Source organism: Suncus etruscus, chromosome 1 (assembly GCF_024139225.1).
Source record: "Suncus etruscus isolate mSunEtr1 chromosome 1, mSunEtr1.pri.cur, whole genome shotgun sequence".
Classification (NCBI taxonomy): domain Eukaryota; kingdom Metazoa; phylum Chordata; class Mammalia; order Eulipotyphla; family Soricidae; genus Suncus; species Suncus etruscus.
Genome location: NC_064848.1, coordinates 191,011,317 through 191,025,014, shown reverse-complemented (window position 1 = coordinate 191,025,014; position 13,698 = coordinate 191,011,317). Strand labels below are relative to the sequence as shown.

At 47.9% G+C, this 13,698-nt stretch overlaps 1 protein-coding gene across 1 annotated transcript in view; it reads left to right on the top strand.

Moving 5' to 3' along the window:
* Nucleotides 1-13,698, top strand: part of MPP3 (MAGUK p55 scaffold protein 3) — a 30,730-nt gene that overhangs the window by 15,178 nt on the left and 1,854 nt on the right. The window contains exons 11-18 of the mRNA XM_049779335.1: nucleotides 770-834; nucleotides 1,978-1,998; nucleotides 2,745-2,786; nucleotides 5,141-5,305; nucleotides 5,419-5,499; nucleotides 7,812-7,905; nucleotides 8,113-8,221; nucleotides 9,683-9,805. Of these exons, the coding sequence (XP_049635292.1) occupies nucleotides 770-834; nucleotides 1,978-1,998; nucleotides 2,745-2,786; nucleotides 5,141-5,305; nucleotides 5,419-5,499; nucleotides 7,812-7,905; nucleotides 8,113-8,221; nucleotides 9,683-9,805 (700 nt within the window). The remainder of the gene's footprint in view (nucleotides 1-769; nucleotides 835-1,977; nucleotides 1,999-2,744; nucleotides 2,787-5,140; nucleotides 5,306-5,418; nucleotides 5,500-7,811; nucleotides 7,906-8,112; nucleotides 8,222-9,682; nucleotides 9,806-13,698) is intronic.

The following is a 13,698-nucleotide window of genomic DNA, read 5'->3' as shown; positions in this document are numbered from 1 at the left end:
GTTGGTTCTTATCTTATCAACGTCCTATTTGCAGCTTAAGTGAATTATGGAAATCTAGGCTATTTGAATTGATATGGTTTGTAATACTTATTTTAAGAATGTGGAGAAAATGGAGAGTAGTACAAGGAAAAGAAAATCCCCTGGTTTTGCTGTTTTTGGAGGCAAGCTTTCTGTCCTGTTTTTTTGTTTTCTGCTTTGTTTTGGGGTCACATCCTGTGGTGCTCAGGGCTTACTCCTGACAGGGCTCAGGGGTGCTAAGTCAGCACTCTAACTGCTGTACTATCTCCCTGGATCCTCTTGTGTGTGTGTGTGTGTGTGTGTGTGTGTGTGTGTGTGTGTGTGTTATTTTTATGGGCATGGTGCCGGAAATTGCGGGCTTGGCCTTCTGGTTTTCAAGCTCACCATCTGGACAGTGACATTTCCCACATGATTATTTCTTCCTTATTGTGTGTTGTTTCTTGCTCTCGAATATTCCTTCAGGACACAGATCTCTCCTTCATGGGCAGCTGATATTTCTTAGGAACTGAGCTGACTCAATGATGTCATTCCTCCTGGGGCTACAGTGGCTGTCACCTCCCCTGTCCCTGCCCCCTAGCTGCTGCTCCTGGTTTTGGTTCTTATTGAGATTTCCCCAAGTGTCCGAATCTGACTCATGCAGCCCCTGAGGGAGTGCCAGGCCTTCCCATCCGTGAGATCCAGGTCTCCTGGACTTTTTCCAGAAGGCTTCATCTGACTGGTTCTCTGGCCTCTTTCCTTTGTGTCCTTGCAGGCGGCTGAGCTACCGGAAAGCCACAGGCACCCTGCCCAGTCCCCAGAGTCTCAAGAAGCCACCTTGTGAGTAGATTGGCAGGGATTCCACTTTGGTGGTAGCAGCAGCGATGAGGAGGGTAGTGCCAGAAAGAAGCAGGCATTAGGAGGGGAAGAGGCACCTGAGCTTCGGGTACCCTGAGATGGGGTGGGGTAGGGTGAAGTGAGTGGAGTAAGTATCCTGGGAGCTATTTTCTGAAGAGGAGCTTTTACGTTTGAGGGTTGTAGAAGGCACCAGGAGGGGGAAGTTACTAGTCCCCTCTGAATTTTGTGCCAGCCTCTGTGTCTAAGCCGGGAGAGGGGCTCACCTCATTCACCAGATTCCCAGGGGGCTCTCCAGCCTGGTGTGTGACCCCAACTTGCAGAGCTGGGAGCAAATCTGGGCTTCTATGTTAGCAGCTGAATTTGCAAATAAAGATAAGAATGTAGGATGGGGAGGCAGCAGAGCAAATGAGCAAAGTTTCGAGTTTGAGCCCTGGCAGTGTGTGGCCCCTCCCAGCACTTCTGGAGACCACTGGGCATCCGTGGGGTGTGGCTCTCCAGCACCTCTAGACTTGGATGGCACAGCATGGCTGGGCCTGAGTCCTGAACACTCCAGTCCCATTGGCGGTATATAGTAGAAATGAGTCCTGGGTCCCCTGAGTCCTGTCAGGGAGTCCAGAAATAAAAACCAGGATTTCTGGTGACATTTATTGGAAATTCCATTTTCACTGACTTTAATCAGAGGAGCCTGCTCTTTGGACCTTTAGGACACCTCCTTCCACCTTCTTGGCTTTTGATCCTCACCACAGTCCTGGGAAGAGTGGAGATGGGGTCTGCTCTCCCAAGATGGAAAATAGGAGCCAGGAGAAGGTGCCATGCTACACCACTCTGTTCCCTGCATTTGCCCAGACAGGCTTCACCCCCTTACGAGAGAGCAGGGCCTGGTGTCCCTGCTGGTGGCCCAGAGCCAGCTGCCAGCCCACCAGGCTGTGGAGGCAGGAAGATCTGGCTAGCTCTGGGCCGTTAATGAGCCCCAAACAGGACACTAATTAGAGCTAGCAGTGGGTTTCTTCATGCTTGGGCTCTCGGGTTTGTTGGAGGAGAGAAAGGAGGAGGGTTCCTCGGTGTGGGAGGCCTCCCTGTCCCCTCTGCTAATGTTGTCCCATCTGTCTTTTGTGCAAACCGCAGACGATCAGCCTTGTGACAAAGGTAGGCCAGTGTTTGTCCCTCTCCAGTCTGGGCTGGGACCTAGTTTCTTCATGCCCACTTGGGGCTGACCCCTGTGGCTCTTTGTACACAGCTCTTGGCCCCACTGGCCTGCTCCTCAGAAAGTAGAACTTTGCAAATAAAGAAAAAGAGGCCACCCCGATGCCTTCCCACAGACAGTGACCAAGAGGCTGGGTCACAGCAGGGACAGGCAGGCTGGTCAGTGAGTGATTTCTTCTTCCTGAATCACCCTGATCCTGATTCAAAAGGCATAGGAACTGAGCTGATTCAGTGATGCCATCCCTCCTGGGGCTACAGTGGCTATCACCTCTCAGGAAAGACTAGTGAGCCTTGGGGAAGGTCTGAGACAAAAAACTTAAAGCAAGAGTTTTTAGAGGCTGGAGCAATAGTACAACCTTGCATGTGGCTGACCCCGGGTCAATCCCCAGCAGCCCATATGATCCCCTGAGCCTGCCAGGAGTGATTCCTGGGTGCAGAGCCAGGAGTAAGGCCTGAGCACTACTGGATATGGTCCCAAAACCAAAACCAAACCAAACAAACCAAAGCAAATAAAAAACCCCTAAAACTGCAGAGGAATTTGTTTCGGGGTGACCATGACCTGTGATTTCTCCTGACTCTTACTGAGATGTCACATTACAGGACTCTGCCAGGCTCCTACCCCCCCCCCCCCCACACACACACACATAGGGCTCCAGCAGGACTCACTACTTCCTCTCTCTGTTTTCCAGAAACCTGTGACTGTGAGGGCTACTTCAGAGGCCACTATGTGGGTAAGTGTGGGCATGGGTCCTCCCCCAAATATTCCTTATTTTTATTTTGGGGGGGGTTGGGTCACACCTGGCAGCGCTCAGCATAGATTCCTGGCTCTATGTTCAGAAATCGCCCCTGGCAGGCACAGGGGACCATATGGGATGCCAGGATTTGAACCACCGTCCTTCTGTATGAAAGGCAAACGCCTTACCTCCATGCTATCTCTCCGGCCCCCCAATACCTCTTTCTCCCAGTCTTCCCAGGGTCTGGCTCTTGGGCCACATAGAGGCAAATACAGCATTTGCCAAACCCCAAGAGCTTTTTGGGAGCTACTGAACCTGAGGGGACCCAAATTGTGTTCAGTGTCTGTTGGCCAGAGTAGAGCCAAATTCTGACAGGAGGGGGTGTGAGCCTCTATTGGGGCCCATCTTGCCACTGTCACCAGCTCAGAGATAACTTATGTTTTCGCCATTGTGGTGAAGTTGGCTGAGTTCCACTTTCCTACCTTCAAAGTAACTTCTTTTTATTTTGGTTAATCTTTTCAAAGGCCTTAAGAGGCCTTTTATTAGGTTTTGTTTTGGGGCCATACCTGGCAGCACTCAGGGTTTACTCCTGGCTCTGTGCTCAGAAATTACTCCTGGGCCCAGAGAGATAGCACAGCAGTGTTTGCCTTGCAAGCAGCTGATCCAGGACCAAAGGTGGTTGGTTCGAATCCTGGTGTCCCATATGGTTCCCTCATGCCTGCCAGGAGCTATTTCTGAGCAGACAGCCAGGAGTAACCCCTGAGCACCGCTTTGCAAAAAACAAAAACAAAAACAAAAAAAAAAGAAATTACTCCTGAAAGGCTCAGGGACCATATGGTATGCCAGGGATTGAATCTGGGTTGACCCCATGCAAGGCAAATGCCCTACCCACTGTGCTATTACTTTGGCCCTCATTTTTAATATTTTTTTATAATAAGAACCCCAGGCCAGAGCAATAGCACAGTTGTAAGGCGTTTGCCTTGAATTCGGTCAACACAGTTGGCCCCGATTCGACCCCAGTTCGAATCCTGACACCCCCATATGGTCCCTTGAGCATGCCAGGAGCGATTTCTGAGCTCCGAGCCGGGAGTGACCCCTGAACACCACCAGGTATGACCCATAAACAAAAACAACAAAAACAAAATAATAAGGGCCCTAGTGATGCTGAAGCCTATGTGCTTTTAGGGCCTTATACCTACTAAGCTCAAGTATCCCCCATCTCTTGAGCTGTTCTCCACACCCCACTCCAGCCCACACAATTAACTTTTGATTTGAATAGAATTTTAGACTTGTTTCAGAATGCCTAAGAATTGTATCAAGAACATGCCCAGGGGCTGGAGAGATAGCATGGAGGTAAGGCGTTTGCCTTTCATGCAAGAGGTCATCGGTTCGAATCCCAGCGTCCCATATGGTCCCCCGTGCCTGCTAGGAGCAATTTCTGAGCATGGAGCCAGGAGTAACCCCTGAGCACTGCCGGGTGTGACCCAAAAACCACAAAAAAAAAAAAAAAAAAAAAAAAAGAACATGCCCAGACATTCTGCACCCAGATTTGCCACTGAATAACACTTGGCCATATTTATCAACTCCTTTTGCTCACAGCACATTTTTATCCTGAGTCATATGAATTAATTGTTCCATCATGTCCCTTCATCTCTAAATACCTCCTCAAAGAATTCCCTGAGGACAAGGGTGTTTTCTTAGAGATCTTAGGGCAGTTCTCACCCTATGGGAGTTTCTCAGGCAGGACCTTCATTGATCATGCATTTTAAAATGTTGGCATTGGGGCGGGAGCAATAGTATAGCGGTAGGGCATTTGCCTTGCATGCAGATGATCCAGAATGGACCCAGGTTCAATCCCTGGCATCATGGACCCCCAAGCCTGCCAGGAGCTATTTCTGAGTGCAGAGCCAGGAGGAACTCCTGAGCACTGCCAGGTGTGGCCCAAAACCTAAAAACAAAAACAAAACAAAACAAAATGCTGATGTTGTCTTGGTATTGGCCTCTGGAGTATTGTCTGTCCCTGGTTCATGGGCCAGTCTAGTCTTGCTGTTGTTTACATGTATTCGAATCTCAGGATGAAGGAATTGTCACTGAGGGTGCCAACCTGAGAACTGTACCTAGAAGAATGTGACCTTGAACTCTGGTAGCTGGATGAACCCTGATGTGGGTTCTCAGCACCTGAGAACAGAAATGGGTCAATGTCTTCCTGTGCAGGCATGACCCGGAAAGGTCATTGCCATCCCCAGGCACAGCCAGTGTGTGTGTGTGTGTGGGGGGGGGGGGGAAATCTGTATTGGGAATCTCTGGGCCATATGCTACAGTGACTCCCCGACCAATCTCTCTCATTCCAGCTGGGCTTCGGAGGAGCTTCCGGCTGGGCCGCAGAGAGAGATTGGGAAGCTCACAGGAGGGAAAGACCCCCACAGCCCCTGAGTCTCCTGAGCTGCTGACCTATGAGGAGGTGACCAGATACCAGCAGCGGCCTGGCGAGCGGCCCCGCCTGGTGGTTCTGATTGGTAGGTCACTTGGTTTGAGTGTCCAGGGAAGTACTGTACCCTCCTGTGGAGGGACAGTGGGGTGCAGTGGGGGAGCTCGGTGGGGCACAGCCAGTTCTCTCTTTGTTTCCCAGGGTCGCTGGGAGCCCGGCTGCACGAGCTGAAGCAGAAGGTGGTGGCAGAGAACCCACAGCACTTCGGTGTGGCTGTTCCGCGTAAGAAGGCCTAGGGGGTTATGGGTGCCCCCCTCACCTGCCTTTTCTGTCCATCTTAGTTGGGCCTCTGAGTTTGAGGAACTGCTAGGGGTTGAAAGTGGGATCTAGCAATGGTGGGCAGAGACCTGCTCTTAGTGGTTCACTAAGACCCTCTGAGGCTGGCACTGGAGAACAGTCCGTGTGGGAACTGAGTCTGGGAGCTCATTAGGTGCAACCCTGGCCAGACATTAAAGGGACTCCAAAGTGAGGCTGCACCAATGTCTTCTTTTTTGTTGTCTTTGGGCCACATCCAGCATAGGCATTGTAAATATTGGGGAAATTACAGCGGGAATTCCCTTGGCCTAAGAGATACAGGGTTTTTCCATCCTTGAAGCATACTGCCAGGGGAACAACTACAGGCTCCATGCTCATTCATTTACACACCCCAAGGTCTTTTTATGGTGTCAGGAAACTTTCCACTCAGATGTGGGTGATGACATCCTGCCTCTGTAGCTGGAGATCTTATTTGTGTAGGTCATAGGGTGAAAGCTAGGAGAGAGTTTTTCTTTATGGTTCTAGGATTTCTGTTCCATCACTGTTGTTGTAATCAGTCTTCTGTATATTAGTGGTCTTGGTTTTTGTTCAGAACCTAGGACAGTTTCTTGGGTATAGTCTTTCTGCATAGTTCTAAGGTTCTGCTCAGTCATAGTTGTCAAAGTTAGACCTCTGGAATTAGAGATTTTGGTTTTTGTACAAATCCTAGGCTGAGGCCTAGGCTAGGAACTTCCTCATTGGTCCCTTGATAGGTTCTGTCTAGACCATATTTGTTAAAGTCAATCTTCTGTAGATAGTGATTTTGGTTTTTGCTTAGGGCAAAGGATGACATGTCTCCTGGTTGATGAGATGGGGCAGCCCTCCCTTAGCTCAAGTTGTTACCGTTTCCTCATGTCAGGATATCATGTTAAAACTGGTGCAATTTGGAGCCACTATGGCATTCAGAATTTCCCCAGAGGAGTTTGGTTCTTGGTGCTGTTGCTGGGACCTGTGTCGGTTCCACGTCTGGGATCTGGGGTTATATGTTGGATGGTCATTGTCTGATCACGTGGAGTTTAAGTTGGGTCGACATGACACGTGCTTATGGTGGGAGGCGACTCTGGCTGGCTGAAGGGGTCCTGAGGGCAGGACTTGGGCTTTTATCAGAAGTGTTGGGAGTGCCATCTTGGGTGAATAGAAGTTTTTTATTGGGGGGGGGGCCATACCCGGTGGTGCTCAGGGGTTACTCATGGCTCTGCACTCAGAAATTGCTCCTGGCAGGCATGGGGACCATATGGGATGCTGGGATTCGTCGACACTGCTGTACTATCTCTCTGGCCCCAGAAGTTTTTGGTGTTTTATTTTTTTTTGGTCATATCTGATGGTGTTCAGGGCTTCATCTTGATTGTGCTGAGGAACCACTCCTGGCAGGCTTAGGAGATCATATGAGATGACAGAAATCAAACTCAGGTCAGCTGTGTGCAAAGCAAATAAATGCCTTCCCCGCTGTGCTATTGCTCTGGCTCTTGGTGAATGGAAGTTTTTAAGGGACAGAGTAATGAGGTCTAGAAAATGACATGGAGAACTGAGTTAAAAGGCAATATTGCAGTCACTTATGTTGGTACCCTTCTTTCTTCTCAAGAGGACAAATTAGGAAATAACATTTTAGGAGTAGGCCTCCAGTGATTCTTTTCTTTTTTGTTTTTGGGCCACACCCAGTGACGCTCAGGGGTTACTTTTGGCTATGCACTCAGAAATTGCTCCTGGCTTGGGGGACCATATGGGATGGTTTGATCCCATATGGAATCGAACCAAGGTCCATCCCCGGCCAGCCGCATGCAAGGCAAACACCCTACCACTGCGCTATTGCTCCAGCTCCCTGTGATTCTTTCAAAGCCAGCATTGGGTCAGGAATGGAACTCAGTGGTAGAGCACTTGCCTTGCATGTCTGAGACCCTGGAGTTGCTCTCCAAGCCACAAAACTCAGCAGAATGTGGAAGAGCAGGTACTCGTCTGGAGACAACCCAGTTTAGCTTGCTGTGTGGGATTTTGGTGGTGCTGAACCTCTCTCCACACCTCTCCTCCCCTGCAAAACAGGGGCTGCTTTTGGCTGCATCACAGATGTGTGCAAATCTGGGGTATGCTGATCCTCAGATACACTTGTGGGAAGGGTTGGGATAAGGTTGCTTCTGCCCAGATTTGCCCCAGTTCTAGCAAGCAGCCAGAGCTTGCACTCAGGGCCACTCTCATTTCCTGGGCTGGGACCCCACTTTGCCCTGTTTCTCTTCTCCCCTTTAAAGATACCACCAGGCCCCGAAAGAGCCATGAGAAGGAGGGGGTGGAGTACCACTTTGTCTCTAAGCAAGCATTTGAGGCTGACTTACAGCACAACAGGTATGTACACATGACAGCTATGTGTGTGTGTGTGTGTGTACATATGTACACACATATACACAGCTGCCCCAGGCTCCACTGTGCCCCTAGTGGAGCTTCCACAGAGGCCTGGGATGTGGAAGAGCAGTGGGGTAAGAGTCACTGGCCTTCCACTATCATTTCCATGAACCTAGGAACTAAACGCTCACCCCGATGCTTTATTTGCAGGTTCCTGGAACACGGAGAATATAAGGACAACCTCTATGGGACCAGCCTGGAGGCTATTCGGGGGGTGATGGCCAGAAACAAAGTTTGTTTGGTGGACGTGGAGCCAGATGTGAGTTCCCAGGCCAGTTGGCATTTTGAGGGAGCCTGTACATTTTACCTCAATCTAAAGGATATTTTTAGTCCAGGGCACTGGTGGTGAAATGAAAAGCTACCCAGCATGCATCTTGACCTGAGACTTCTGTTTTAGTATCCAGGAGGTTCCAGACTCTTGGTGGCCTGTAGCCTACATAGTCCTCTATGCCTGGAACAGATCATGCCACAGAAGGTGGCATCAACAGGACTCTTGGGACTCAATAAGGATTTAGAATTAGATAGCCCAGGTGGCATTGGGCACTGCTATCCCCTTTCATGATTAGGACAAGTGTACTCCTTGGTTTAGGAGCACCTGAGCCGGGGGGGGGGGGGGGATCACAAGGAAAGCAGTTTGGAAGAGAAAAAGGGCAAGAGACTTGACCTTAGGAAGTGCTTCAAAATCATTTGCAGGGATGGGAGTGGTAATATAACAAGTAGGACGCTTACCTTGCATGGGTCATCTTGGGTTTGATCTCTGATCACCACCATGAGTGAATCCTGAGTACAGAACCAGGAGTAAACTCTGAGCACCTCTGGGTATGCCGCCCTCAGCCCCAAACCAACCAACCAAGCAAGAAACTATTTACAGTTCTGCACACGCTCGATGGGGACTTTACGACCTTTTCTTCCGTCTTTGAGAAAAACGCCTAAGCTTTTGCACTTGGGGATATTTTTTTTTCCTGTATAGAAACAAGATTTTTGGATCTTTGCTATAAACTGTAGATTCTATTTTATAGAACTTTGCTTGAGGGCAGATTCCAAAAAAGCATATTCTTTAAAGGAAAACACTCATGAATTTGGGCTTCCCAGGAGTCACTAGTTGAAGTCTAAATTTCAAAATTGCATTTGAAAAGTAGCTCACTTGGGTGCAATGAGTTACAAATAGTACAGTGAGCAGTTTAATCACCATTCCCAAAGGGGAGTCCTTATGCTACAGAGAAAACACACTGATGAATGGTATGGCTTGCAATCTGAACCTCTCGATCACAGTTTCTTTATTTGCTCTGCATACCTTTTCTTCCCCAGGCAAAAGTGAGAAGCCTGAGTTGGCATGAATGTAATTCAAGTTGGTGATGTTTGACTCAATTTCCTGTGGCTCTACCCTCAGGAGCAGGGACTGGGGGTTAGTGGGGGGGAGGGACAGGGGACACGCTACAGGGCCTGTGACAGATCATTAGAGCTTCCAGAGCCGAGATCAGAGTGGTGGAAACTCTGAGCCCAGGCTTTAGAATCTTGAGATTCCCCTGAACCCAGCTGTGCCCAGTACAGCAGTTAAGCCCAAGAAGATGCCATTGTCTGCCTTATTGAAACTGTTAGACAGTGTCACAGCCTTTCCCCTTTGAGACTAGGTGACAGTACCATGAGTGAACTTTCAAATAGCACATGCTATCATTTAGTATCTCACAAGTATGTGCTTCTCCTAAACTTCTATTCTCAGGCCCTGAAACAATTGAGAACCTCAGAGTTCAAACCCTACGTTATATTTGTCAAGCCCGCCATGCCAGAGAAAAGGAAGACTCCACCCATGTCCCCAGCTGGTGAGGACTCAGCATCCCCACTGGTGAGTTGTCAGTTAACTCTTTTCTGAAGGTCTGAAAGGTCTGGTACTTCCTGCAGACAGCCTTTTGCTTTCTGTTGGGGACCAGGGATGCCATCTTGCTGTGGGAGGGGTCTCACAGGTCACCAGAACTGAGTGTGGCAAGCATAAGTCTTGAATTCTTAGGCCAAATACGAAGGTCCTCCCATGGATACACCTGCAAACAAGGTCACTCTTGGTGCTCTTAAACAGTTTGGACCATCAGTGAGTGAGTGACTCTTGCTTGGTATTTAAGGCAATTTTCTGTGTTTCTAAGCCACCTTCTGTTGACTTGTCCTGGATTCCTGGTTCAGCCTGCCCGAGATTCAGTAGTCATCACGATTCTCCCAGGAGCCTGGATGACTCAGCCTGTCTGTTCCTGACAGGGTCAGGGGGAGAAAGGAACATGTTGACAGTTGTTACGGGGGTGTCAGAGGCAGCCCAGTTCCAATATAGACTTTGCTTGCTGTCCCCTCTGGGGGAGGGTCATTGGATTCCCTCCACCCCCATGCAACCCTTGTTCAGACTAATTCTGGGTTATAATTATCCATGCCTATAAATCACCCAGAATGACTAAGCTACGGACTCAAGGAGCATTCATTTTAAAGTTTTTCCCTTTAGAAATTATTTTATGTTTGTTTTATGGGGACTGTACCTGGCAGTGCTCAGGGCTTACTCCTGGCTCTAGTCAGAGATCATTACTAGCTGGTCTTAGGGGACCATCTGTGGTGTGAGGATAGAATCTGGGGCAGCTGAATGCAAGGGAAGTATCTTAATTCACTGTACATCTCACTGGTCCTTCCCCTTTATAAATAATTTGTTTTTGCTTTTGGGGGGGTTATACCTGGCAATGCTCAGGGGTTAATGTTCCAGTTGTCAATGTTCCTGTCTCTTCACTCAGGAATTATTCCTAGTGATTCTTGAGGAGCCAAAAGGGATGTTGGGGATTGAGCTGGGGTTGGCAGTTCACAAGGCAAATGCTCTACCCACTATCTATCACTCCACCTTCCACTTTAGAAATCTTAATGGGAACATCATTTTGGATTTCAAACTACTTATGTTCATCAAACTGGTGCTACTAATGAAAAGCAACAGCCTAATTTCCAGCAGTCAGAAATAGTTTCAAAGATGACAATAGTCCCAACAGTCCAAGGATAGAATGGAATGTTGTATAGTCTATAAAGAGCCTTTCTTTGGGGCATATTTAATGATAGAGCCAAATGAACTAAATGTTACCTGAGCAGAAAATTCATGGATTATTCTAATTTTTATTTTACACACAAAATACACGGATATGCTCAAAAACTGTTCTAAAGGAAAGTGCTGCCGATTCATTTTTTTTTTCCTGTGTTTTATGATGTGGTTTTGGAGAGGAAGTGGTGCATTTCAACAGCTTCACTGAGTTAATATTTAATAACACACAAGTCACTCATGTAAAATCTACCATTTGATGAGCTGGGGAAATAGCTGAAAGGATTAGAGCTCATGTTTTACCGTGTCTGTTTGGTTTGGGGGCCACACGCAGCTGTGTTCTCACCATTTTCCACAGGTGGGTTACCTGTGGTAATCTACAAGGGTACCAGGCTTCTGCAGGTTACTGCAACAAGCTGCAAGTCTGCCTGCTGCTTGGGTGCAAGGGCCCCTACCTGCCAGAGCCTGGTGCTGCAAGGCTTGGCCCAGGACTGAGAGAGAGAGAGAGAGACAGAGAGAGACAGAGAAAGAGACTGAGAGAGAGACAGAGAGAAACAGAGACAGAGACAGAGAGAGAAACAGAAACAGAGACAGAGAGACAGAGAGAAAGAGAGAGAGAGACAGAGACAGGAGAAATTCACTAGCTAGAGGCCCAGGTTCAAGATAGAGAAATAGAGGGATAGATACATAGCAGCAGCATCTCTCTGATGCTTTATCTCCAGTCCCATTCCTACCCCCACCCAACACCCCCCCCCCCCCCCCGCACTGGCAGGTACTGCTCTAGTCACTATCCTGCTCCCCTCCCCCAAAGTTCAAGTTTATTCCTTTTATGCTAGGCATGACAAGGGGATGGGGCCAAGGAATGTGTCCAGGGGAGCATGTTTAGGTTCAACTGTCATTACAGTGGGGATATCCAAGAGGTATGCCCAAGTCCAACTGCCATTACATCAACAGACCCGGCAGTGCTCAGAGTTTACTCCTGGCTCTGCACTTAGGAATTATTCCTGGCTATCTTGGTGGGTCAGCTATGTGTATGGTAAATGCCCTACCTACTATACTATGTAAGTCCCATTTTTGTTTGTTATTTTTTGTTTGTTTGTTTTTAGTTTTTGGGCTACACCCGGCAGCGCTCAGGGCTTACTCTTGGCTATCTGCTCAGAAATAGCTCCTGGCAGGCACAGGGGACCATATGGGATGCCGGGATTCGAACCAACCACCTTAGGTCCTGGATTGGCTGCTTGCAAGGCAAACACCGCTGTGCTATCACTCCAGCAGTCCTGCGATTGATTCTCACTTTATATGTTGTCCTCCCGAACCTTACATCTCAAGAAATGATCCACAAAATAAAAACAATAAAGCCTACACTTCGATGGTATATTAATAGAATACTTTAGCCATCATCACAACCAATTTTAGAAAAGACATCTTCAAGGAAATTCAGAGTCTGTTTGCTTTCCCAGTCCACATTCCCCTCAACACCTGCCTAACCTGAGGTGATGGTTCACCTCTTTTGCCTGTTCCAGACTTTTCCTAGCAGCATAAACATGCTGTGTACCATCTTTATCTGACATTTTCATTTACTATAGTGATATTATTTTGGTCAGAGATAGGACCTGTATCTTATACATGGGAAGCGCAAATTCTACCATTGAGTTCTGTCCCCATCCTATATTTTGTTGTTGTTGTTATTTTGGGGCCATATCTAGTGGTTCTTAGGAGGACAGTGAAGGTTGCTTTCTTGCAGTGCTCCAGAACTGGAAGGATCCAGCCCTCCTGCACATGAAGAAGGTTCTCCAGCCCTTTGAGTTATTTCTCTAGCCCATTTTTTTTTTACAGTTTATTCACATATCAATACTTTATTTTTTGGGGGGAGTAAGCCTCCCAAACAGTGCTCAGGACACCCAGAAGCCTCTCCCAAAAGTACGGGGCCAACCCACCTGGAAGGATCAAAGCTGGCACTCCCAGATGCAATGCTGGGGTCTTGCAGGGCCAGGGGCCACCCCAACCACCTTGGCAGTTCCTGGTTGCCTTCAGGCCTATGCCCAGCAGTTCTGGGGACTTAACTTGGGTTCTGTACATGAAAGCTTGTGCCCCTGGTCACCAAGCTATCGCCTGTGCACTGTGTGTGTTTCTTTTCTTGTGGCTGAATAATGGTTCATGTGTGGGATGCCCTGCAAATTTATTCATCAGCTAATGGGCGTTTGGGTGGTTTATACTTATTTTTTTAGTTATTGTGATGTCACTGTGAATATTTTTAGATGTGTGTTTATGTGGATGGGTTTTCATATTTTGTGGCTTATATGCCAAGGAGACAGTTACTGTTATGTGGTAACTCTGATATTTCGAGCAGCTTCTTGTCTGAAACCCCTTTGCCCTGCTACTATAGCATTGCTTGTTTCCATCAGCAGCGTTCCAGGCTCTGCTTCCCTGAGTCTTCATCAGTACTTACTGTGCCCCCTTGATTCTAGCCCTGGTCTTACTATTAAGTGCTCTATCACTGTGGTTTTTATTATTTGCTAATGGCTAATAATATGGGGTGTCATTTTTTTTTGGCCATGGGTATATATTGTTTGGGAAAAATTCAATTCATGCTTTGTCTGCTTTTTAATTGGATTGTTTCCCTTTTGGTTATTGAATTGTAAAAAATAATTTTTTTTAATGTTATGGATACAACACCCTTATCTGAT